General features: G+C 45.5%; 1 protein-coding gene across 1 annotated transcript in view; it reads right to left on the bottom strand.

The window, feature by feature from the left end:
* The window catches only part of MYO3B (myosin IIIB), a 331,588-nt gene extending 308,123 nt beyond the window's left edge, over window positions 1–23,465 (bottom strand). Inside the window, exons 1-3 of the mRNA XM_062196326.1 lie at window positions 23,413–23,465; window positions 2,745–2,928; window positions 1,586–1,720 (exon numbers count right to left, since the gene is read on the bottom strand). Of these exons, the coding sequence (XP_062052310.1) occupies window positions 1,586–1,720; window positions 2,745–2,928; window positions 23,413–23,465 (372 nt within the window). The remainder of the gene's footprint in view (window positions 1–1,585; window positions 1,721–2,744; window positions 2,929–23,412) is intronic.
* Between the last annotated feature and the right edge of the window lie 3,319 nt (window positions 23,466–26,784).

The following is a 26,784-nucleotide window of genomic DNA, read 5'->3' as shown; positions in this document are numbered from 1 at the left end:
AATGCAGAGCCTATTTGAGTCCAGAGGAAAATGAACAGCAACTAAGATTTCTTGGTCACTGCACTTAAGTTACAATGAGGTTTAAAACAGAGAGGTCTTATGGAGCTGAAGATAAATACAGAGACTTCAGAATTGATACCTTACAACTCCCACACAAAGCAGCAATGCTAAAGGGCTTCATTGGCAGCTTAACATTCCTCAAATTCTTGCGGGAAGAGGATTAATAAAACTCAGAAGATGAAAACATAGGAATGTCCTATGACTTAACCACCAACTCAGGGGACAAAGATGAATCCTGGAAACCAAAATCCCTTACACGTTCATATTCTCAGAAAGGCCATTTATGTGACAAAATACCCAAGCCAGTTTCCCCGCAGGTTCTCTACCTGAATACAGCACAGGAATTCCTCATGCATGGTTGCCATGGTAGCCAGTACATACTGCCCCAGGCTCAGGCTCTCCAGAGCCAGGCAGATTCCACCCAGAGGTTCCAAACAGTGACGTGAGAGCTCACCTGTCCTGGGGCACTCCTCTTTCCTGGCTTCCCCGTGTGTCCATGGGCTGCTGGATCACCCATGACCCTAGCAGGGGAGGCAAGAGCTGATGCAGAGGGGCAGACCAAACCAAGGAACAAATCAGGGTGGCCCTGATGGGGATGAGGCAATGGGCCTGAGCCAACACACTGATTTCTTGTATTGCCAACTCTGTCCTGGTCATGTTAGTCCCATGGGACAATTGACTCTTTTGCACCCACAGGCACACATTCACTCACATTAAAAAGGAAGAAAACTGAAGGAGGAGAGGGGATACAATGATATTCCCTTCAGCTTCCCATTTGAGAGCACAGGATTCTGGGAATAGCAACTGCTCCCTGCCCCGGCTCCCAAATGCACCTCTCACCAGGAACTGCCTTCCGCTACAGGGAACTGCCTCCCCGAGGTCATGCAACCAGTGGCTGCCCGAGGTGGACACACAGTTCAAGGCAACTCTGAGAAAGCGTCCCAGCTCTTTACTTCTCCACACCATCTGCTGAGGCCTCTGTCGGAACCACACTTCCATTCATCCTCCTCCTTGCCCGTGCCTGCCTTCTCACTTCCCTCCTGGCCTTCTCCTTCAGTAACTCTTCAATAAACCTTCCTTACCAGCTCCTGGGTCACTTTGCAGGAAATCTAATTAAGGATGACAACAAGGGACATGAACAGGCAAATCCAAACTGGGCAAGCACAGTAAACTTTGGGGTAACAATTTTTGAAAATGACTTGCAATCAGCTGGAACATGTGCCCTATGAAATGTTCTCAGTGTAAGGAACAAAATAACCTTTTCCAATTGTACTCCTAGATCCACTCTGTATTAGAAGAAAGACCTGGAAGAAGCTCCTGGTTCCTGACTTCGGATTGGTGCAGCTCTGACTGTTGCAGTCATTTGGGGAGTGAACCAGAGGATGGAAGACCTCTCTCTCTCTAGCTCTACCTCTCTCTGTAACTCTTTCAAATAAATAAAATAATTATTTAAAAAACAAAGCAAAACAAAACAACACAGCATCTGCTTTCCCTGGAGCCTGGTTACCCAGCAGGAGCCTCTTACCTCCAGGACCAGCCAGAGCTGTCCTCCCACACAGTGATCCGCTTTGTAGAACATCCCATAAAACTTCACCACATTGGGATGATTAGGAAGAAACTGCAGAATGTTGTATTCTGCCTCAATTTCTTCATCCATGTCCTAGACAGAGTTAAAAAAAATGTAGAATGGATTAAATATAATGTGGGAGGAAAGGACATCACACTCAAGTAATCACTCAATGAAGCCTGTTTCAACACACATCTTTAATGTCTTAGTTCTCATATCTCCAGAGTACCTAACAATGGACATCCAGATCCCAGTTTAAACCTTGTCATTATTCTATCAATAGAATGTCTTTATGATTTTTTTTTATTTAATACTCTCATAATTGTCTTTTCTATTGAAAGATGTCTAGATTTCCAAAGCAGTTAAAAAAAGGCAAAGGGACCCAACACAGAATAGGACACATTCAAGCTCAGTGTGTATAGCATTTTAATCTCAGGGTCCTGAAATAAGATGTCAGCCCAAGATGATCAAACATCATAAAACTGGATCTCTTTGCAACCTACAGAGAGATGGGGAATGGAATGCAATATATCACCCTCTCCAAAACAGTAACTTTTGAAGAGTCCAGAGAGCTGAAACCAGAATAACAGTGAAATGGGCAAGAAACAGAAGTCAAGGAAAGGGCCAGCACTGCGGCATAGCAAGTAAAGTCGCCGCCTGCAGGGCCGGCATCCCATGTGTGTGACAGTGGAATCCTGCCTGCTCCACTTCCGATCCAGCTCCCTGCTAATGGTCTGGGAAAAGCAGCAGAAGATGACCTGAGTGCTTGGGACCCTGCCAACCATATGAGAGACCCACATGAAGTGCAGGGCTCGAGGCTTCAGCCTGGCCCAGCCCCAGCCATTGCAGCCATCTGGGGAGTGAACCAGTGGATAGACGATCACTCTCTATTTCTTTCTTTCTCACTCTCTCTCTTTCTCTCTCTCTCTCTCTTTCTCTCGAGGAAAGGTATAACTGCAAGTATAGTTCTTTCATTCAGAGGAGCTGATAATTCATGACCTGTTTTGAGATTTTTGCCAGGTGTCATGAAAATTATCCCTAAGATCTGGAAAAGAAGTTGACAAGTCAATGCGCCTGAACCACTAGACTACGGTTACATGTTACTACTAATACTTACACTGATCGGATCCAGAATTTTCACTGCAGCCAGACTCCCATCTTTCTTGTTTGTGACCTTGTAGACTTTGCCATAGGTGCCTTTACCGATGGTCTCTATAATCTCCCAGGTGTCCATGGGATCTGGAAGTGCTTCAAGTCCAAGCATCGTGGGGTTGCAATGAAATAATCCATACAGATGTTTCCTGCAGGGAGGAAAGTTTGTTAGGTGCAACAGGTTGCAAGATTGGGGACAGTGGGCTTTTGAAACAGGAATACTTTTATTTCTTAACCAGCACCTTGTGTTACCTTTTATTTTCTTCCTCTATGTTAAGTAGACTTTTAAAAAAGCATCTGAAGCCTCCTTAAGGAATGGTAGTGGAAGACAGGGTAGAGGAATAACACAACACTGAAACATTCTGGAATCACATGCATACTGCAGGAGGAAGCAAAAGGAGCAAAAACCACACAATGTTCTGGTTAGAATGGTCAGCTGTCTTATTAGGCTGCTGAGTGGCGGCTGCTCTGGCTGCCACTTGGAAAGTGACTGGAAAAGCAGAGGTCTAAACCCTCTGTCCCCAAGTTATGGTAACTTTGTGCAGGGCTTCCAGGTGGTCTCTTAAACTCAATCCTCAACCTCTGTGGGCAGAGTATGGGCTGCTAAGAAGGAAGATCTGGCACTTGTACCAGGTACCAGTCTACGCACAGCACCCACTGCTGACAGATCCTGGGACCAAAGATTGGTCCAGCACAGACCTCAGCCATCCTGCAACAGCCCAGTGTGAGCATCCCACTGAGAGGCTCGCCAGGAGTTGTAAACTCACTTTGCCTTGATCAGTCTCCATTTAACAAAGACACAGCTCTGTGGAGTCTCAGTGCCAGCAAGGATGGCAGACAAGACCACCGACACTGATCCTATGAAAAGTGCCTGCAGGCTCGGTTGCTGTCAGGCTGAAGATGGATCCTAACTGGTCTGCTTCTAAACCCCAGGGGATGGACCATGAGGCTCCAACAGCAAGAACCATACCATCAGGACCACCGCAGCTTAGCGTCCACACAGGGCGAGCGTTTCTGCCTCGCGCATCCCGGCACCTCCAATAATTTTCTAGGCTGCATTCTCCCAGAGCAAAGCCTTTTACCTTTTTCCCTTATCCTGTCTTTTAGGAGCATTTCAAAAATACTGATAAATATTGCAAACCAAATCAAACCAAACAGACACATTAGTCACCCAAGGAGCTTGCAACCGACACCTTGAGGATCCACGCCATACCCAGTCTGGACCAGGGGACTGACCTGAAAGGCTACTGGTTCTAGATTCTCAGGAACCACAGCCTCTCCTTTCCAGTGTTTCACAGAATCAATCCTTCTCACCGCACGCTTCACAGTTGGTGCCCTATCTGTACATGGTCGAGGCTATGAGTCACCAAATACTTTTAAAACTCTTGCTTCTTTACTTAAACGTCTTTTAAAGGTTATTTTATAGCACCGCACTAAATGCAAAACAAGTATCATTTCTACATATCAAGATTAGCTGCAAAAAGATGATTATAATAAAAACAACAGAGAATTATTCAAGTCCAGCCAGACACCATTGCCCTGCATTTTTTTTTTTTTTTTTTTTGACAGGCAGAGTGGACAGTGAGAGAGAGAGACAGAGAGAAAGGTCCTCCCTTTGCCGTTGGTTCACCCTCCAATGGCCGCCGCGGTAGCGCACTGCGCTGGCGCACCGCGCTGCTCCGATGGCAGGAGCCAGGTGCTTCTCCCGGTCTCCCATGGGGTGCAGGGCCCAAGCACTTGGGCCATCCTCCACTGCATTTTGGTATAGCAATTAAGACACTGCTTGGGACATCTGCACCCCAGGCCAGAGTGCCTGGGCTACAGTCCTGGCTTCACCTCCGATTCCTGCTTCCTGCTAATGAGTACCCTGGGAGGATAGGATAGCTTACGTGCTTGTGTCCCTGCCATCCATGTGTGAGACCAAGATTGAGTTTCAGGTTCCTGGCATTGACCTGGTCCAGTCCTGGTTATTGCAGGGATTAAGAGAGTGAACTACCAGGAGTTTAGGGAGTGAAATACCAGGAAGATTTTTCTCTGTCTCTCTGTCTCCCTTTTAAGAAAAAAAAAAAATAGAAATAATTAACTAATAAAATTTTAAAAGGGAGATCAAATAGATGGAGAGTAATTAATTCTTCATTGAGAAATGCCCCCAAAACTCCTGACACCCCCAGAACATAGTTCTAAGCCAGGCTTCTAGGAGAGCAAAAAGTAGGATGAGCCAGAGGTAAGCAGCGGGCTGGGGAGGGCACTGAGCTGAGAGTCCATGAGCCTAGATGTTACCGCCTTACCCGTACTCATGCAGCTGCTGCTCCCTGTGTGCAGGGCCACCTGCACCTGCCCTCAGCATGGGGACCCGGCACGCAAGACCAACTGCCTGCTCAGTCCTGGCTCCTCCCTGACCAACAAGAGACTTGGCCTACTCCTCTCTCTCTCTAACTCAGTTTCTTCACCTGTAACATGGGGCAGAAGCTACTGGTGGTGACCCAGAGCTGCTACTGAATTAGGAGATAACAGAACAGTAAGCCAGGTGAGCGCTCCACCAGGATCATCTCTCATCACAACAACACAGCACCAAGATTACCACACAACAGGCAGGGCTTAACAAACACTTCCCCATTACTGTTAATTTCACTTTTAACCACAATCTAGATGAGTTTTACTCCAACCACTTACTAGTTTCTGACAAATGGTTGGAACGGGGGTGTGCATATGACCTCCTCCATGGGAGCCTGGTCAAGGTGACTGGCCAAGCCCCAAGTTTGCCTGGGACTGCCTCTGGTTTTGTTTGTTGTTTTTTCAAGTCCCACATCCTGAAAACCTCTCAGGACAGGGCAGACCAGGACAGTTTGTCACCCTAGCCACTGCCACCTTCTGAGGACATACGCTTTCTAAGAGCGTCATCAGAAAACCACTGATCAAGCCCTTTCTGCCAGCCCTGAGATGGGATGAACTGTATTCTGCTCACTGCCCTCCCCCCAAATTAGTATACTGAAATGTTAACCCTCAGAACCTCAGAATGCATCTATGCTTGGAAATAGGTCCCTTAAAAGCAAAAGGAAGGCCAGCGCCATGGCTTAACAGGTTAATCCTCCGCCTTGCGGCGCCGGCACACCGGGTTCTAGTCCCGGTTGCCCCTCTTCCAGGCCAGCTCTCTGCTATGGCCCGGGAAGGCAGTGGAGGATGGCTGGCTTCGGATCAGCGAGATGAGCTGGCCGCAGTGGCCACTGGAGGGTGAACCAATGGCAAAAAGGAAGACCTTTCTCGCTGTCTCTCTCTCTCACTATCCACTCTGCCTGTCCAAAAAAAAAAAAAAAAAAAAAGCAAAAGGAAGCCAGATGGGGGAGGAGCCCTGTCCTGTATGACCGGGGTCCTTATGAGAAGCGGAGATGAGGACATGGCATGAAGAGAAGGGAGGCCATGTGGAACCACAGCGAGAAGGTAGCCATCTCCAGGCCGAGAAGAGAAGCCTCAGAAGGAACCCAACTCCACCGGCGCCCTGACCTTGGACTTCAGGTCTCTGGACTTGTGAGAAAATACATTTCTGTTAAAGCCGCCCAGTCAGGCAAATGGAGCAGACTGCTGTGCCCTCATATTATAGACAAAGAACCTGAAGCCCAGGTTGCCAAAACAGCTGTTTAGGGACAGTACAGGAATGGGAACCCAGGCCCAGTCCCATGACTTTTGTTCCAAAGAATGGAATAAAGGAGTCATCTGGTTAACCGTGGTTAGTTCTTTCTGATCTATTGCACCGAATACTGGAATGTTCTCTGGGGAAAACACCCCAACCAAATGGAAGCTAAGCGCCCTACAGACCTACTAAATAGCTAGCTCCCACCCCCTAAAACAAAAACAACTCACCCAGAGGGATTCATTTACAGTCGGTGCCAGGGATAGGTGAGCGGAAGGCGACCCAGTCAAGTTTCACTGCCTTGTCCATCGTGTAGCATCTGGGCATCCACAGACAAGGTTAAATGAAGGCGCCGCCTAACAGATGCATTACTAACAGGGTTGCTTGTCTCCTCTCTTTCAAATCAATACCTGACTCTATGAACTCTGACAACTGACTCAACAGTCAGCTCCAACAGCAGCTGTTTATACAGGCTTATAAAGGTAGTGATAATCTGATCCAGGGAGGCGTCTGCCGCAGCCCTCCGACAGCTGAAAAGCTGCTGCTGGACAGAAAGCTAACCTCCAGTGTGGACTGTGCTTCTGCCTACGTGTGGACTTGGCGCATGGCAGAGCTGGGGCCCCATAGAAACAGTCAGGGTTGACCAAACAAAGGACCAGGAGCAGTCTGGAATGACTCCCTGCCTTTATTTAAACATGCAATGAAAGAGGAGGCTAGAAAACTCAGGTTACACAAGCTACATTCATTGACAGACATATGGAAACGTGGGTCTGGCCAGACAAAGGTAGTTGATGGCATCTCTTTGTACAAGCGAGGCCCATGTGGTTTGCAAACCAAAACAAAGTTCTGTTGGCCCAGATGTGACTATGTACGCAGCTGATCTAAGACTTGATAAACACTGTTTTTGCACATAGTATTATTATATAAGTCAGCACCACAAATGGATTTCCTATCAAAGTTACAGTACTCTAAGAGCAAGATTATGATATCCCCCATATTCGTGTGGCAGCCAAACCATTCTATTACCAGGAATAGCAACCAAGTTATTAGCAAATCAAAGGAGCATTATCCAGGAAAGATAGTCCTGTTCAGTAAAATCAAGTGACAGAAGGGTTGAGGGGGGTTGACATTATGGTACAAACAGCTAAACCACCACCTGCAATGCCAGCATCCCATATGGGCACCAGTTCAAGTTCCAGCTGCTCCAGTTCCAATACGGCTCCCTTCTAATGCTAATGGGAAAGCAGCAGAAGTTGGTCCAAGGGCTTGGGCTCCTCCACCCACACGAGAGACCTGGAAGAAGCTCCTGGCTTCAGCCTGGAATGGCCTTGGCTGTTGTGGCCATTTGGGGAGTGAACCAGTGGATGGAAGATCTCTTTCTCTCTAATTCCAACTTTCTTTCTTTCTTTTTTTAAAACATTTATTTGTTTATTTAAAGGCAGAGTTAGAGAGGCAGAGGCAGAGAGAGAGAAAGAGAGAGAAAAAGACAGGTCTTCCATCCACTGGTTCACTCCCTAGATAGCTACAATGGCGAGAGCTGTGCCAATCGAAAGTCAGGAGCTTCTTCCAGGTCTCCCGCGCGGGTGCAGGGCCCAAGGACTTGGTCCATCTTCTACTGCTTTCCCAGACCCTAGCAGAGAGCTGGATCGGAAGTACAGCAGCAGGGTCTCGAACCGGCACCCATATGATATGCCGGCACTGTAGGCAGTGGCTTTACCTGCTATGCCACAATGCCAGCCCAGCTCTGCCTTTCAAATAAATAAATAAAAAACAAGAAGAGTTGAGGAACTATTTTTATATCTTTGTCACTTTTCACTGTCTTTCAAATACTTCTCTTTACTTAGTCCACTGTCATAGACAGACAGATAGGAGGTTGGGGATACACAGACTGATTTAGTAAAAGACTCTGTCCTTGTGGTAACACAGTACCTGAGAAAGAAACAACTGTCTTTTTCTTGTCTGATTTCTTTTGATCTTTTTAGAAGGCAAACTCTAAAGGTCAGAGGCTCTACCTCTGTGGTGGCTGAGAAGCTGGCGCTAAATAATATCCTCTCTGCTAACAAGAACAAATTCACTGAACATGACGACCTCTGTTTGTGATTAACCCCCAGAGAGCAGCTCTGCTCCAGATCCCCGTGACCACAGGCACCACTCTGTGGGTGAACAGCTTCACATATGGTCGTAGACTGATAGCACAGCCACTGCTCTATCTCAATCAGGACTGAGTATCTAAATGCATCCCTAGCAGTTTTGGCTTCAGCTAACTGAAAAGGACATAATTTTAAAAATAAGCCATGAAATATCCTACAATTAGGTCTGGTCAAAAGACCACACCATAGAGATTTGGATTCCATAGATTTCTTACATCATCAAGAGAGGTCAGGACTTGTGCCTCCTGATGGAAGAACACCTCACTACCTAAGAAACGGCATGGCCAAAAAATCAGACTGGACACTGACCAAGCAAAGGACAGGGCAACACGTTAACCACCACCACGGAGGTGTATTAACAAGAAAGATATAGGCTGTAAGAACCTCAGTGAGACAAACAATCCAACTTCTTCAAGCAAATAAACTGCTACCAAAAATAAATTGAAAATGATAGCCTCAGGATTAAAAGAAGATTAAAATGCATAGCAAATGTGTGCATGGCTTTGCATGAAGGAGCTGCAAGCACAACATTTATGAGATCATGAGAACACTGACTCATGATTGGAAGATACTAGGGAAGCACTGCTAGTTACGGCTGATTTGTGATGATTGTACTTGGAGCTGTGTTTTTGAAAAGGGTCCCTACCTTATAGCAACACACTGAAATATTTATGGGTGAAATGATATGATGTCTGGAATTACACAAGGAGAGGAGCAAATAAGAAAATATGAGTTACTTATTTTATCCAAATTCACTGTGTTCCAAGCAAAGCAGGATAAAACAACAGAATTTTAACTCAATATAGCCCATCTCATCTCATTTCCTAGGTAGGGCACAAGTATGCATCCTGGCTAAGCTGCTTTCTAGTACCCAAGGAGGGTTGGTCGTTCCTATTAATGCTTCTTGGTGAGCTGCAGTTTCCTTTATGTCATTTTGTACTGGACTTATATTTTCCCAGCTTACTACTTGAGATTTCAGTAAATATAAAATCTATATTTATTGCTTGGGGTCACCAGCAATGTGGTAATAGCAGAACTAACAGCATTCATAAGAGAAGTTGGGGAAGCATCTGTGTCTTTTTTATAGAAGAGCCTTTATTTTAACAACATTTTGCCTCCTACTGAATAACAAGGATCTGGTATGAAAATTAAAAATCAAAATAGGAAGAAGAAATAACTGAGCTTTATATTTCTACCTGGAGATGTTGGTAACAGAATGTTTCTCTAGCTTAGCTGTGAAAATATCCAGTTGTTGATCATTCAATAAATGTTTCTCTGTATAGAAAAAAAAAAAAAAGGAAAAGGCATTTGTGAAACACAACTGACCATGGGATTATTATTGAAGCTGAGTATACAGGACTACATGATTATATCATTTATTTTTGTTTCTAAATTTCTATAAAAAACAATTTTTGAAAAAATATGCGTACTTAATTTATGTCAATATATAAAGGGACTTTAAAAAGTTTGTAGAAAAATGGAATTAACACAGAAGTTTGGGGGTGGGTGTTTCGCACAGCAGCTGAGTCACCGCTTGGGAAGTACACATCCCATATCAGACTCCCTGGCTTCATGTCTTAGCTTCATGTCCAATCCAATTTCCTACCAATGCACACCCTGGGAGGCAGCAGGTGACAGCTCAAGTAGTTGGGTCCTGGCCAGCTACATGGGAGACCTATATGGAGTTTCAGGCTCTGGGCTTTGGCCTGGCCCAGCCTCAGCTATTGTGAGCATTGGGAGAGTGAACCTTCAGATGGAACTGTGTTCTTCCCATCCCCTGCCTCTGCCTCTCAAATAAAATAATTTTTTCTTAAAAGATAAGCTTATCTTGCTACAAAAAAATTGAAATTCATGCATAGCTTCCTCATAATACATATTTTCTGTGAACTTTTTTGAAGGTCCGGATATGGAGCCAGGATAGGAAGGGAGCCAGCCAGCCGGCCAGGAAATCAAAGAGCTGGAAGATCTTCCCCAGTTTCTGTCTCTAGCCCTGCACCCTGCCTCTACCCCCTTACACATCAATCCAGCACACTGACTTTCCCACGAGGCACCTGAGCCTTCTACACAATAAAGAAAAGGACACCATGAATGCATGCAAGCTGAGTTCCAATGGAGATGTCACAAAACCTTACCCAGAGGACATCACGCACACTGAACCCCACCCAAACTCCATTCCATTTCTATATTCAATTAGGGCATTAGCCCGTACCCAATAAAGGGAACTGCTAAGCTGGGGGACTGTCTCTCTTGCCCTCTTGGAACAGCATCTCTGCTCATGGGGACCTGAATATGTCTTCACTCTCTCACTAGAAGTAAGTCCTGCTCCCATTATTGCACCGCACTTATATCTCTGCTTTGCGTTCTTATCTCATGCAAGGCCAACAGCCTGTACTAAACAAGCCAGTAAACACATTCTCCCCACTGCCCCTTGAATATTCTGACGTGCATACTCATGGTGGATGCTACCTCCTGGAAGTATTCGCCCCCGCTACCCTGAGATCATTGGAAGTCTAAAGTGGACACTTCACACCAGAAAACAGTGCACCACTAACGTAAGCCCAACGCAATCCCTGCAGACTATACTCCTGCTTCTCTCACTCTGCGGGAAAGCATCTGAGTGAAAAGGCAGAATGCTTCAGCACCCACAGTCTTATCAGAAAGTCACCTTCCTATTGTCCTCTCACCTCCTGAGGCACAGGCCGACCCCCACTGTGGCTGATGTCCCAGCCCAAACTGCAGCCCAGTGCAGAGCAGTAGTTAGGGAAAGCTAATGAACCGCTGAATGGCATAAGGAAAATCAATAGTCAGAAGAATGCAAGTGACCTTCTGCCCGCCTGATCCCCGTGTTTGAGATTTGCAGGAGGAAAAGGAGAGCATATCAACACATAGAACAAAAGGACTCATCACCACCCAGCCTTGCGATCGCTCTCATCTCATTGCTGAAAAGCAGCTGCCCAAGGTGATACACAGAGTCCCACTGAAGAGAGAAACATGCTGGGTGGGCTGCCCCTAAGCAGCCTGGGAAAGGCAAGGGAGGGAAATGAATGGTGCAAGGTGAGCCTTGGCTTTAGCAATAAAAGGAATTCAAGAAACAAGTTTCACACGGTACCCTTAACACTGAGGCGTTTAGTGGAGAAGAAAAAAAGAAACTAACTCAAAGGAGAAAGACGGCCTGCTAAGCGTCCTGCTGATTCACCCGTGCCTTCCCGAGGCCCTGGAGAGCGGGTCTCCTACACTGGCTGGAAAGTGATCCCGCCAGGACTCAGCCAGCATGTAACACACTCACTCAGGCAGGCGGCTGTCTACATCCCACGGCTACTTCCTTCCTGCATTCTTTCCCCATCACCTCTTTGGGTTACTTCCAATTCCAGCTTCCTGCTAACGTGCATGCTGAGAGGCAGCAAGTGATGTATTTACATGGATCCATGCCACCCATGTGAAAGATCCAAGTTGGGTTTTAGACTCTTCACTTTGGCCTGGTCTAGTACTAGCTGTTGCAGGCATTTGGGGAGGAAAACAGCAGATGGAGATCTATCTCTGTCTCTGTCACTTTCTCTCTACATAAGTAAGAAAAATTAATTAAAAAAAAGAATTCTCAGAGCCAGCACTGTGGTATAGTAAGTTAAGCCTCTGCCTGCAGTGCCGGAATCCCATATGGGCGCCAGTTCAAGTCCCGGCTGCTCCACTTCTGATCCAGTGCCCTGCTGATGGCCTGGGAAAGCAGCAGAAGATGGCCCAGCTGCTTGGGCCCCTGCACCTGTGTGGGAGACCTCGAAGAAACTCCTGGCTCCAGATCAGCTTGGTTCTGGCCATTGCAGCCATTTGGGTAGTGAACAAGCAAATGGAGGACCTCTCTCTCTTCCTCTGTAACTTTGCCTCTCAAGTAAATATTAACAAAAAAAATTCTCTAGAAGGCCTAAAAATATATTATAAATCTTTACAAAGAGGTTTCACTTAAGTTTTATTATTTTAAAGGGTGGCAGGGACCCAACTACTTGAGCCACGATCTGCTGCTTCCCAGAGCGTACATTAGCAGAACACTGGAATGGAATCAGAGCCAGGACTTGAACCCAGGCACCCAGATAGGGGACGCAGGCGTTCCAGGCAGCATCTTAACTGCTGCGCCAAATGTTCACCTGAGATGACAAATCTTTGACATTATTACACATAAAAAAAACCACACACGGTCGGCGCCGCGGCTCACTAGGCTAATCCTCCGCCTTGCGGCGCCGGCACACCAGGTTCTAGTCCTGGTCGGGGCTCCGGATTCTGTCCCGGTTGCCCCTCTTCCAGGCCAGCTCTCTGCTGTGGCCAGGGAGTGCAGTGGAGGATGGCCCAAGTGCTTGGGCCCTGCATCCCATGGGAGACCAGGATAAGCACCTGGCTCCTGCCATCGGATCAGTGTGGTGCGCCGGCCGCAGCACGCCAGTCGCGGCGGCCATTGGAGGGTGAACCAACGGCAAAAAGGAAGACCTTTCTCTCTGTCTCCCTCTACTGTCCACTCTGCCTGTCAAAAAAAAAAAAAAAAAAACAACCCACACACAAAGAGGTATATATACACAATTCAAAGAAAAGACAATCCATGGGTAAGAGACAGGGCAGAGGGGAAGCAGGAGCAAGAGCGAAAAAGCACTAAGTGGAAAATATTCATTAAAAGCATTAAGATAAAAATAACTATTATATCAATAAATATGAAAGTATTTAAAGTCAGCATATAGAAAAAAATTCTACAGATTCACACCAAAAACAAATTCTCTAGTCTCTATGATTCGGAAAGTTTAAAAGTTAAAAAAAAAAAATCAAAGTTAAATCAGGTAAATGGTAACAAAATAACAAAAATAGTCATAATATCAATATCAGAAAAGAGCCAATTAAAAAACTATTAAAGAACATGGGGGGTTATTTTACCTTCAACAGTAATCAAGCCATTACTAGGCACAAAGTACTATTCTACATATTGTTAGAAGATACATTTTAAATTGATGAGCTTTTAAGTATTATAATTTTTTAGCACCAAAAAAGTATCAAAATTCATAAACATACAAGCTTCTAAAAGAAATCAATAAAACAGACATTATCATCCATCACAGAACAAGGTAACAAAAACAATATGTATAATATTATAAATTGGGGCCAGCACCGTGGCTCACTTGGTTAATCCTCCGCCTGCGGCACCCGCATCCCATATGGGTGCCAGGTTCTAGTCCCGGTTGCTCCTCTTCCAGTCCAGCTCTCTGCTGTGGCCCCGGAGAGCAGTGGAGGAAGGCAAATTAAGCCAGCACTATTTATTGAGTGATATTATTTAATTCATCTTTTGCCTATTGGTTTGAAATATAATCCTTATTATAAACCTGTTTCTTTATGTATTTGAGCCTACTTTTGGATTCTGTATTCTATCCAATGTAGTATGTTATTATTACTGTAACTATAATATGTCTTAATATCTGATGAGATTATGTTCCTTAATTCTTTTTTCATGTGATTTTCTAGATGAACTATCATACTTTATCAAACTCTTGAATAGATATTTTATTTGATATTATTTTCTTAATAAAATGTTTATTATGAGGTTTTTCTCTTGAGCCCAGCTTCAGAAGTTTTTTGAAGTACTATCTTTAACATTATTATTTTTTACATGCAAGTACTTTATAATTTCAGTTTTGACTTTTTCCTTTCAGTCAAGAGCTGAGAAAATTTTCAGGTAGCTGGGTTTTTTTCTTTTTCTTTTTTTAAAGATTTATGTATTTATTTGAAGACAGAGTTAGAGAGGCAGAGGCAGAGAAAGTAAGAGATCTGTCATCTGCTGGTTCACTCCCCAAATGGTCACAACAACTGGAGCTGGGCCAGTCTGAAGCCAGGAATCCGGAACTTCTTCTGGGTCTCCCACTTTGGTATGGGGGTAGGGCTCAAGGACTTGGACAGTCCTCCACTGATCCCTCAGGCACACCAGTAGGGAGCTGGATCAAAAGTGAAGCAGCGAAAACTCAAACCAGCGGCCATATGGGATGCCAGCACTGCAGGTGGTGGTTTTACCCATAATACCACAGTGCTGTCCCCTCTTCTTTTTTCCCCCCAAAGATTTAATTTTATCTATTTGATAGGTAAAGTTATAGAAAAAGAAGGAGAGACAGAGAGATCTTCCATCCATTGGTTCAATACCCAAATGACCACAAAGCCAAGAGCTCGGAGCTTCTGCTGGGTTTCCCACATGGGTGCAGGGGCCCAAGCACTTGGCTCATCTTCTGCTATTTTCCCAGGAGAATTAGCAGGGAGCTGGATCAGAAGTAGAGCAACTGGATCTTGAACTGGCACTTGAATGGGATGCTGGCATCCCAAGTAGTGGCTTAATTTGCTATGCTACAACACTGGCTCCATTTCTTTTTATTAATATTTAGTTTTATTACAGTGTGATCAGGGAAAATTGTTCTAATTCAACTTTCCTGGAACATATTGAGGTTTTACTTTGTAGCCTAATGTATTCTTTCTTGAGAGAGAGGGAAAGAGCCAGGAACTCAATCCAGATCTCCCATCTGGGTGGCAGAGACCCTGTTACTTGAGTCACATCACACTGCCTCACAGAGTCTATAGTAGCAAACCTGGAATCAGGAGCTGGGCTGGGACTTGAACTTAGGCACTCTGATATGAGATGTGGACTTTTTATTATTATTTATTTATTTATATTTGACAGTAAGAGTGACAGAGACAGAGAGAAAGGTCTTCCTTCCGTTGGTTCACCCCCCAAATGGCCACTTCTGCCAGCATGCTGTGCCGATCCAAAGCCAGGAGCCAGGTGCTTCCTCCTGGTCTCCCATGCGGGTGCAGGGCCCAAGCACCTGGGCCATCCTCCACTGCCTTCCCGGGCCACAGCAGAGAACTGGACTGGAAGAGGAGCAACCAGGACTAGAACCCAGCACCCATATGGGATGCCGGCGCTGCAGGTGGAGGATTAACCAAATGAGCCATGGCGCTGGCCCCCGAGATGTGGACTTTTTAACCTGGTGTCTTAACTGCTAGGCCAATGTCTGCCCCTATGTTTAAAAGTAAAATATTCTATCAAGGGCTAGTGTTGTGGCACAGTAGGTAGCTGTCACTTGGAATATCCACATGGCATATCAGAGTACCTGGTTTGAGTCTTGGCTACTCTGCTTCCAATCTAGCTCACTGCTAATGTGCCAGGGAGGTGGCAGAAGATGCTCCTGGCTTCGGATCAGCGCGATGCGTCGGCCACGGCAGCCATTGGAGGGTGAACCAACGGCAAAAGGAAGACCTTTCTCTCTGTCTCTCTCTCTCTCACTATCCACTCTGCCTGTCAAAAAAAAAAAGAGTGCCTAATGCAGATCCTGGGAGGCAGCAGTGACAGCTTAAGTATTTGAGCTCCTGTAACCCATGAGGGAAACCTGGTTTGAGTTCCCAGCTCCTGGTTTCAACCTCAACCCTGTCTCAGCCATGTAGACATTTGGCAAGTGGACCTGCAGATGGCAGCTCTCTGTGTCTCAAGTAAAAAAAAAGTTTCTTTAATTTTTATAGGTAAATTTATTATAATCTTAGCATAGGTAAAGGATCTTTCCAAGCACAATATAAAACCCAAAAGCCAAAAGAAAAAAAACATGGGTAACATACTTGCATACAACTAGAAAAATAACAAATTTTTAAGAACTAACATTTTTCCAAAAACTAACTAGAAAAAATATTTACATTATTAATGAATTTTCTTACTTTGTCAGGAGTATATATAATAAAAGAACTCAATGGAGTAAGTAATTAAAATATGCTATATACACAGAAAAGGAGCTATATCTCACTCAGAAATTTTGAAGTACAAACCCAAACCCCAAGCTATTATTTATCTCCTATCAGACTGACAAGATTGTTAAAGTTTCATAACAATGTTGGGAAGGATCTAGAAAAATAAGCACTCAACAACATGAGAGAGAGTGTAAATTAGCACAATCTTTTTGAGGGTTAATCAATTATCTTTCAAATGCCCACACCCTTGGGTCTCCATAATTCTACTAAAAAGCATTTGTTCTATGGATATAATCAAAGTCATACTTTTTTTTTTTTTTTTTTTTTTTGGACAGGCAGAGTGGACAGTAAGAGAGAGAGATAGACAGAAAGGTCTTCCTTCTCCGTTGGTTCACCCTCCAATGGCCGCCACGGCCGGCGCCCTGTGACCGATACACCGCACTGATCTGAAGCCAGGAGCCAGGTGCTTCTCCTGGTCTCCCATGCGGGTGCAGGGCCCAAGGACTTGGGCCATCCTCCACCGCACTCCCGGGCCACAGCAGAGAGCTGGCCTGGAAGAGGGGCAACCAGGACAGAATCTGGCGCCCCGACCGGGACTAGAACCCGGTGTGCCGGCGCCACAAGGTGGAAGATTAGCCTATTGAGCCATGGCACCAGCCCAAAGTCATACTTAAATTCATTATATTAACAGATAATAAAAGAAAAATCATTAATCATCTCAATAAATGCAGAAAAAACAATTTAAAAAGTAAATATCTTTTGAGGATTAAAAAAACACAATCTCTCAATAGACCAGAAACAGAAGGGAATTTCTTCAAACTAATACAGCTATGTAGGAAAAACCTAGAGTTAACATCACATTAGAGCTAATATTATTTAACCCACTTAACTGAATTGTTCACTTTAAGATCAGGAACAAGGCAAGGATATCTGCTCTCATTACTTCTATTCAATATTGTGGTGAAGCCAGTATAATCACACAAGAAAAATAAATTAAAATCATCTGGGGCAGGCACTGTGGTACAGGTGAAGCCACAACTTGGGACACCTACCTCCCATATTGAAGTGCCTGGGATCAAGTCCCACCTCCATTTCCAATCCAGCTCCCCGCTAATGCATTTGAGAGGCAACAGATGCTAGCTCACATGGTTTCCTGCCACCTACATGGGAAACCTGGGTGGAGTTCTGGCTCCTGGCTTTGGCCTGGGTCAGCCCTGGCTGTTGTGGGCATTTGGGAAGTGAAACAGCAGACGGAAGCTCTCTCTCTCTTGCTCTTTTAAATAAATACTTAAAAAATAAAAAAGCACCTACATTGAAGAGGAAGACATAATATGGAATTTATCTGTAGATGATATGATCATCTATATAAAAATCTGATGGAATTTACAAAAAAACTACTAGACCTAGTGAATTCATCAGAATTACAAGATCAAGATTTATTATATTTCAATGTACTAAAAAGGAAAACTTTTCAACAAACAGTGCTAAAATGGTATTACAGCAAAATGCAAAGAATAAAAGAATCCCTGTCCTTAAGCCACATATAAAATTAACATGAAATTAATCATAGAAAAATATAAGAACTAAAATTCTTTATATCTGGGAGATAGATACAAAAGAACTCTTCAAAGAGTTCACAGAAAATGTTTGTCACAAAAAAACTATATTTGCACTTCAAACATTTTTGAACCAAAATAAACATCTTTTAATTCCATTTTTCCATACAATTTTTGTCATCCTCTCATACAAGGATGTTCAACTGAAGCATGGTTTTCAATAGAAAAACAGACACAACCAAAAGATCCATCATGGGACAATTATCACTAAGTCATAATTAAATAAAGTGAAATACCATGTGACCTCTAAAAGGAAGGTAGGGATAGGCACTGTGGTGCAGATGTTTAAGCTGCCACCTGTGACACTTGTCTCCCATAGTCCAGTTCAAGCCCCAGCTTCTCCATTTCTGATCTAGCTCCCTGCTAGTGCACCTGGGAGGCAGCAGACAATGGTTCAACTACTTGGGTCCCTGTCACCCATGTGGGAGACCAAGATGGAGTTCCAGGCTCCTGGCTTCAGCCTGGCCTAGTCCCAGCCTTTGGGGCCATTTGTGGGTGAACCAACAGATGGAAAACTTGATCTCTCTTCCTATCCTTCTCTCCCCCACACTGCATTTTAAATAAATAAATTTTAAAGTAAATTTTATGTCAACTAATATAGAAAGAATAAGTATACAATTATGGTTTCCACAAAAAGTAGGGATGATAACTTTTGTGTCAGTAAAAATGCTTTCTATTGACATTGATAGCCATTTTAAGTGCATATGTATATGTGTATGTTTCTTCTAGGTATGTGAGTATCTTTACTTTTTTCCAGATGCCTACTTCAACTTTAGGGAGAGATCCCAGGAGTCACAGAGGTTGCAAAAGTGGAAAATTAATACAATTTAAAAATATTTGAGCCCTTCTACACTAGCCCTATTTTTGCTGGTACACACACTATATTCTATTTTGAAAAATAAATAATAGATCCCTAAAGAGGACACTGTTCTGGTCCAACACATGCTGCGGTCATCAGAGATCAGACCTCAGGTGAAGCCAGGGAAGCCCTAAGAAGCAGACAACAAAGAAGCAAGGAACTCAAAGGACCCCCCCAGGCAAGCCAGAGCGGTCTGGAAAGCAGGTTCAATACAGAGTCCACACGCAGGCCCTCCAAGAGCTACTCAGCTTTGTTGTCTGTCGTGGAACTCCATGAAATTTCCTCCCGTGTTCTCTTAAGAAACTCCTCTATTCAGCCGCTGAGTTCTCACCAGCTGGTTTTAGCTCCTTAACGATCCCAAGTGGGCCTGGCCCGAACCCTGGCTGAATTTCCTTAGTCCCTAGTGGAGGTATGTGCAGACTTACCTTGTTGAAAGTGAAGCCGTCTGTGGCATGTGCCCTGTGAACTCCTGCGGTTAGTCAAGCCTAGCGAGGACGATTTAAATAGAAACCTGTCCGGCAACATTTTATACTTGAAATAAAATTGATAATGAAGATTTCCATTTCTGAGTATGCCACTCAGAATAGCTTTTCTAGATGTGTTAGAGGTGAATAAAAAATCATATAAACAGAAGCTGGCACTGTGGCATAGAGGGTAAATCCAGCACTGCAGGCCCATATGGGTGCCGGTTGGAGACTCAGCTGCTCCACTTCCAATCCAGCTCCCTGCTAATGCACCTGGGAAAGCAATGGAAGATGGCCCAAGTCCTTGGGCCCCTGCACCCAAATGGGAGATCCGGAAGAAGCTCTTGGCTCCAGAATCCAGATCGGCACAGCTCCATTTGGGGAATGAACCAATGGATGGAAGACCCCTCTCCCTCTCTCTCTCTCTCTCTCTCTCTCTCTCTCTCTCTGCCTCTGCCTCTTTGTAACTCTGCCTTTCAAATAAGTAAATCATAAAAAAAAAAAATCATTGAAAGATACATTCAAACTGAATGATAGCTTTAGAAAGAAATCATAAAGCAGTGAAAATTTATACAAATAAATGCCCAGATACACAAAATAAGAAAATTTGTACAAGTATGAACAAAGCAGAGAATTCTAATATATAAAGGAGACACAATATGATAGTTAAGATGGAAGAGTAGTAACTGGCTTTGCCCCAAAAACCTATGTGCACACTCCCACATACGGCCCATTCCGGTACGGCCCAATAGTCACCTCTTCTAGAGGGGTTTACCTACTAGAGCAAACCTTCTCCTTATGGGCCTACTGATCACGTATTCTGTTCTAGCAGTTACCACATGGCTTCACATTTATTTATTCACTCATTCATTGGCCTTTTCCACCAATGAGTTACTTGAGAACAAAGGCCAAGACTGAGTAACTTTTTTTGCTCCATAGGCAAATATCAATTATATAAGTGCAAGAATAAAAATCAGAGCTTTCTTTATATTTTTTCTTTTTTTTTTTCTTTTTTCTTTTTCTTTTTTTTTTTGACACGCAGAGTGGATAGTGAGAGAGAGAGACAGAGAGAAAGGTCTTCCTTTTTGCCGTTGGTTCACCCTCCAATGGCCGCTGCGGCCAGCACATCGCGCTGATCCTAAGCCAGGAGCCAGGTGCTTCTCCTGGTCTCCCATGCGGGTGCAGGGCCCAAACACTTGGGCCATCCTCCGCTGCCTTCCTGGGCCATAGCAGAGAGCTGGCCTGCAAGAGGGGCAACCGGGACAGAATCCGGCGCCCTGACCGGGACTAGAACCTGGTGTGCCGGCGCCGCAAGACAGAGGATTAGCCTGTTAAGCCACGGCACCGGCAAAAATCAGAGCTTTAAAAACCAATGACATTTTTAAAAATTAATTTAAGAGATGGAGTGTGCTCCCATCTGATGGTCAATTCCCAAATGCTTAGAATGGCCCCTGGCCACAGCTGCAGCTGGAAACCAGGAACTCAATCCAGGTCTCCCACATGGATGGCAGGAACCCAACTACTTGAGCCATCATTACTGCCTATCAGAGTATACATTAGCAGAAGGCTGGGATCAGGAGCCAGAGTTGGGTAACAAACCCAGGTACTGTTGTGGGAAGCTGGTGCCTTAATCAGCATCTTAACTATTTAGCCAAATGCCTGCCCTTGAAGGACTTTTTAAATTTAAAAACAAAGTAGGTCTCTATAGAACACTAAGGGAGAAGAAAGAAATAAAAGAAGAAAATTATCATAACACTTAGAATATTCTACCATCTAACTCCCAACTGTAAACATCTCTACAGACACACACACACAATGTATAGCTCTGTTGGTATATTCCACAAGGTAGAAGATCCAGGTTTTAACCCAATTACTCCATTAATTCCTTTCTTTTTGTTATTTAAAAAAAATTATCTACTTGAAAGGTGGGGGGGGGGTTGATTTTCCATCTGCTGGTTCACTCTTCGAACGGCTGCAAAAGTCAAAGCTGGGCCACTCTGAAGTCAGGAGCCAGAAATTCTATCCTGGTCTCTCAACATGGGAGGCAGTGGCCCAAGCACTTGGGCCATCTTCTGTTGCCTTCCCAGGCCATTAGCAGGAAGCTGGATCAGAACAGGAGTAACCGGGACTTGAAACAGTACTCTGGATACAGGATGCTGGCATTCCAAGCTGCAGTTTAACCTACTGCACCACAACACCAACCCCTCTTTTAAGAGCTTCCATCAGTCATGAAACATGACACACTTGCTCAATCCTTGTCCTCATCGTCTACAGTATCAGCCATTGATCACCACTGTCATCTTTCTACAACACTGTCTTCCCTTTGTTTCCTTTACATCTTACTTTTATGGTTCCTATGTCTCATCACTTCCTGTGCCAACTTCCATTCTCCCCATAAAGATGGACATTCAACCAAAGTCCTGCCGTAAGTCCTCCACTTGCCTTCCAAGTGTCTGATCTACATCAAAGCCTTTAGGCATTCTGTCTTGGCTGGTGCTGGTGACTCCCTCTCTCCAACTCTATTTCCTCTACTAAGGTTCTAGCCAAGGATTACAGCTGTGGTTTTGTTTTCCAAGGTTTCAGTTACCTGTGGTCAACTGCAATCCAAAAGCATTAAATTTAGTAACAAATAAGCAATTCATAAGTTTTAAATTGCATGTCATTCTGAGTAGTGTAATAAAATCCCCCACCATTATGCTCCATCCCTCCTGGAAAGTGAATCATCCTTTTGTCCTGCACAGCCATTCTATACTCCCTACCAGCCCAACATCACTTCCAGCCATCTCACATATGAGATTGACTATTGCACTATCAACAAGGCTTATGCTCAAGTAAGTCTTTCATAGCAGCCTAACACCATATCACAATGTCTATACCATTGACCTTGCACTCTCTCTCATGCAGGCATTCTACCTGTAGGTGAGGGTATGGGGAGAATGGTCAGGGTTCAAACCATGCCACCTGCAAACCAGAAGCAAGGATTCCTCCATGTTGCCTAGGCAGCTTGCTCAACCTTGTGCACAGCACTGCACCTGTCAGGAACACAGGGCTCAGCACACACAGGGGAGCAGCTCGGAGCCCCAGGGCCCCGTAGGCTCACAGAGCAGGCAGGGAAAGATAACTGGGCATGGCACTGAGCATTTTTTAAAAAGACTTATTAGAAACTCAGATCAAAGTTATCATCTTCATGGGCTGGTGATAATGCCATTTGTCAGTTTGGCTTCTTTCTCAATATAGCTTCTGTAGATGAAGGCCTCATTTTACTACCGAAATGTCGATTTCATTAATAGAAATATCCAAACTTTCCAAAAGCCATGAATAACTTGAACAGCGCCACTGGAAAGAATACATTCTGGAAGCTGCTTCTGCAAGGGTGGGCAACCCAGCCCGGGGGCTTTAGAAGGTGGGGGAAATCACTGGGTCTGGCCCAGCCAAGGCAACTGAAGGATGGACTTGAAAAGCGATCAACCTGCAGCCGGCTACTGTTGAAAGCCAAAGCATGATGTCATAAATATAAAATGGCCCTTTCCCACCCCCGGTAGAGAAACTACTCCAAGGTAGTGCCATCTTGGGCTCCAGGGTGAAGTAACCAAGCTTTATCAAAAAGCCAAACAGAAAACAAGCCAGGTTGATCATGGAACGCCACATAGGATGGGAAGGAGAGCTTTCAAATACACACGATTTCTCAATTCCCTCAAGTTCCAGGTTCCCTCACGACTCCCCTGGTGCGTCGACATTAAGTTCTGTCAACTCCACTCGAAAAACTCATTCATGACCCAAGCACATTTATCACTATCCTCCTCCCAGGACTACCACAAGCCACCAAGGGGCCTTTTGGGGAAATTAGAGGAAGGCGCTGGAGCTGGCCCTCGGCACTCCTCTGCACCGCAGCCCAGCCGGCAACCTGGTAGCCCATCGGGTCTGCCCCTGGCCCAAACGCAGCCTCCGTGTTCGGCTCCAGCGTCTGTCCTTGTCCCCGGCCCCACAGGCTACTCGCCGCAGCCCACTACAAGGCCCCTTCAGGAAGCTCTGTTAAATGCCATAGCACGCGCAGAGTGAGGTCCAGCATCCCCTACTATAACCCACGAGGCCCCGCAGCACTGGCTGCCATCCCAGCTCCGCTCCGACCTCCCCCTCACGCCGCCATGGTGGCCCCTGTTCCCGGCTCACCCAGCGGATTCCACCCTCACAGTGCCCTCGGCCGAGGCGAATCCTGACTCCATTCCCTCCAGGGCCTCGCCAACCTACTCCGCATTTAGGCGTCTGCTCATGTAGTTCTACCTCCAAGGAGACTTCTGGTGGAGGGATCCGGATCCAGCTAGGATTTCCATCAGGAGAGGGGACAGCGTCGTGGTGCAGGGGGCTAAGCAGCCCTGGCGGCACCAGCATCCCATATGGGAGCGCTCAGCTAGTCTTGGCTACGCTGCTTGTGATCCGGCTCCCTGCTAATGCACGTGGGAGGAAGCATCAAGTCCTCCATGTGGGAGACCTGGATGGAGTCCCAGGCTCCTGGCCCTGCCCTGGCTGGCTGTTCCAGGCATTTGCGGAGTGAACCAGTAGAAGGAAGTTCTCTTTCTCTAGCTCTGCCTTTCAAATAAATAAATAGATAGATCTTTAAAAAAAAAATTAAGGTTAGGGCCCACAAGTTTCTCGGGCTGAGGAGGAAGACTGCAGCCAGAGTGGGGAAGTCAGGCCCCGGAACCGCCGGGACCAGGGGCGGGACTTCCTGTGGAGCTGCGGGGTGGGGTGGGCACTGCGGGACCCCCGCCAACCGGGCAGCCAAGGAAGCCAGGAAAAGGCCACGATCCTAACAGAAGGGCTCCCTCCTCCTCGGGGAAGACGATTCAAGAACCAGGTCCAGCTGCTGCTGAAAGGGCTCACAGCCACGCAGCCAGGGTAATTCCAGAACAAGAAAAACGAGGGATTTCTTCCTAGTGGCGCGGAACCTGCGCTGAGCTGGAAGCCAGAAGACCTGGGATTCAGTGGCAGGCCTGTATTTCTGTGATCCTGGCCAATTTTTCCAAGTCTCTTTGTGACGGGGTTTCCTCATCTGAAAAGTGAGGAGGTTGAGCTAGTCACAGTTTTTTCAAAGTTTGCCCCCAGGCACCCATCACTGTGCTTATTCAAACCCAGGGCTGCTGACCCCGAACCTCCAGGGCAGAGACCCAGGTGGATCCTCAAGTTTCCTTCTACAACGGTCTATGAATTTTAAATCTTAAACATATACAAATATTGAGAGAGAAAAGAACCGTAGCATAATGGGATATATCGAATACCATTCAAACTGTCCTGTTACCAGATTGCCCAATCAGTCATAAGCTGCAGTCACTAAGGAACAATATATGCCCACAGCTATGACAAATGATTTACTACATGATCAGATTTTTCACTTCCTCACCAAAGCATAGGGAAATCTTAGCTTTAGCTGCCTTAAATCTTCCTGAGTGAAATACATTTAAAAAAAACCAACTGCAATTTGCTGATGACTAATGCCCTGGAATTTGGCCTCAAGCTGCGAAATTCTGTTCAGAAATAAAGTGGTTTATAATCCCATGGCTCCGTTCTATTATGAACTGCAGGTGGCAAATCAAGTGGCTATGAAGAGTGTGTGTGGGTGTGTGTGTGTGTGTGGGAGAGAGAGAGAGAGAGAGAGAGAGAGAGAGAGAGCAAATCAGTACCCAAGGAAGAGATTTCTCCTATTCTTTTCATGGGAATTTAACAACTCAGACAAAAGGCAGATGCTCGCTGGGAAATCCCAGGAGTCTGAGTGACGCCTGACAGGGGCCGGAGGCGTGAGTGGCTGTCACCCCCTTTGCCTGCCCAGCAGGCAGGGCAGAGCGTCTGCCCTTTGCAGAAAAGCAATCTACAGCAAGCACAGGAGGAAGCTGGGAAGAAAATAACCGCAACTCACATCGATGACCTATTTTCTGAATCCGGCTTATGTGAGATTGGATTTTCATTCCTCCAAAAAAACAGCAGAACACTTCAGGCCCAGCAAATGGTGTCTTGGAGGAGAGCACTGACCAGAATGTATGAGACATCATCACCAAAGGACTTGCATCTGGCCAAGGTCCCGAGCGGTGCTAACCTCCCGCAGCTGTCGTGGGACGGGCTGATAAATGGCCCAATCCCCGGTGGCTTTGCCCTGCTCTTAGCCAAGATTAACAATGATGCTAATTGGTAATGAGTGAGCCTGATCTACTTAGTGTGTCCTCACGGCATAGGCAGCAGAGCTGTGTATGTGCCCTTTCCGTTTCGGATCTGCCCACCTCTTCTCCTCAAAGCAGCTATTGTCATCAGATCCATTTTCCTGAGCTGCAGAGGCACTGGGGAAAATGCTGTGAGTTTCTGATCTGAATTCCCAAGGAATGAAAAATCCCTGTTTGACAGCATTCAGCAGTACACCCTGGGTGAAGAGGAGAGCGCGGGAAGCAAGGAACAAGAAGCAAGAACCAGCTCGTTTGCAGGCAGCTGCTTTTCTGGCTGGTTGGCGTGGCACATAGGCCATGAGAAACAACTGAAGACTGGAGCAGTGTTATGGTTCAAATTAGGCCACCGCCACCTGTGATACTGGCTTCCCCTATGGGTGCCAGTTTGAGTCCTGGCTCCTCCACTTCCAATCCAGCTCCCTGCAATTGTGCCTGGGAAAGCAGTAGAAGATGGCAGAAGTGCTTGGGCCCCTGCACCCACATGGGAGACCTGGATGGTGCTCCAGGCTCCGGGCTTTGGCTTGGCCCTGCCCTAGCTATTGTGGGCATTTGAGGAGTAAACCGGCAGATAGAAGGTCTTTTTCTCCCTCACCTTCTCTCTCTCTAAATCTTGGGGGGCAGGGAGAGGAAATTGATGACTACAAGACAGCTGGTAGAAAAAGCTGAACAACTCTGGACTCACTGGATCCATGACTTCTGAGAAAGAGTCTGTTCCACCCAGCAACAAGACACCACTGGGAATGAGACCAGGAACAATTAAATTTATATACAAATTTGAAAGAAAAAGTGAAAAGAAGGAAAATCCAGAGATAAGAAACAGGACACAGAGCATGCAGAAAATTGAATGTGATGCAGAGAACAAAAATCTTAACTTTCAATGGGCAGCAATGTCCTCTTGGGTCACCATTTACTGTCAAAAAAATTCTTAAGAATGGGGATAATGTGTCCCATGTCCCCAAACTCCCTACAGTGTCTGCACATAACGGATGCTCCTATGTTAGTTCACAGAATCACCGAATCGTGTAGGTTGACTGAACTTACTGGCCATCCCATCTATTTGCTCAGTGAATCAACTGAAGAATAAATGAATAGGATTGGGGAAAAAAAAAAAAAAACCAGCCTAGCTCCAGTAGAAGAATCACAGAAATAATCAAGAAATCAAGTTGGCAGAGCGCTCAGGCATCCTGCAAGGTTGAAGTTTTGTCTGACAGGTAATAGGGAGTTGCACCAGGTTCTTTGGAAAGAAAGTGTCTTTGAGGAAGATCGCTCTGGTGGTTCTTGGCAGGAGGGAGCAAAACAGGAAAGCCAGCAGAGCCCCAATTCCACAAGCAGC

This window comes from Lepus europaeus, chromosome 1 (assembly GCF_033115175.1).
Source record: "Lepus europaeus isolate LE1 chromosome 1, mLepTim1.pri, whole genome shotgun sequence".
Taxonomy (NCBI): Eukaryota; Metazoa; Chordata; class Mammalia; order Lagomorpha; family Leporidae; genus Lepus; species Lepus europaeus.
The sequence above is the reverse complement of the archived record's forward strand: the minus strand, read 5'-3'. Positions and strand labels throughout refer to the sequence as shown.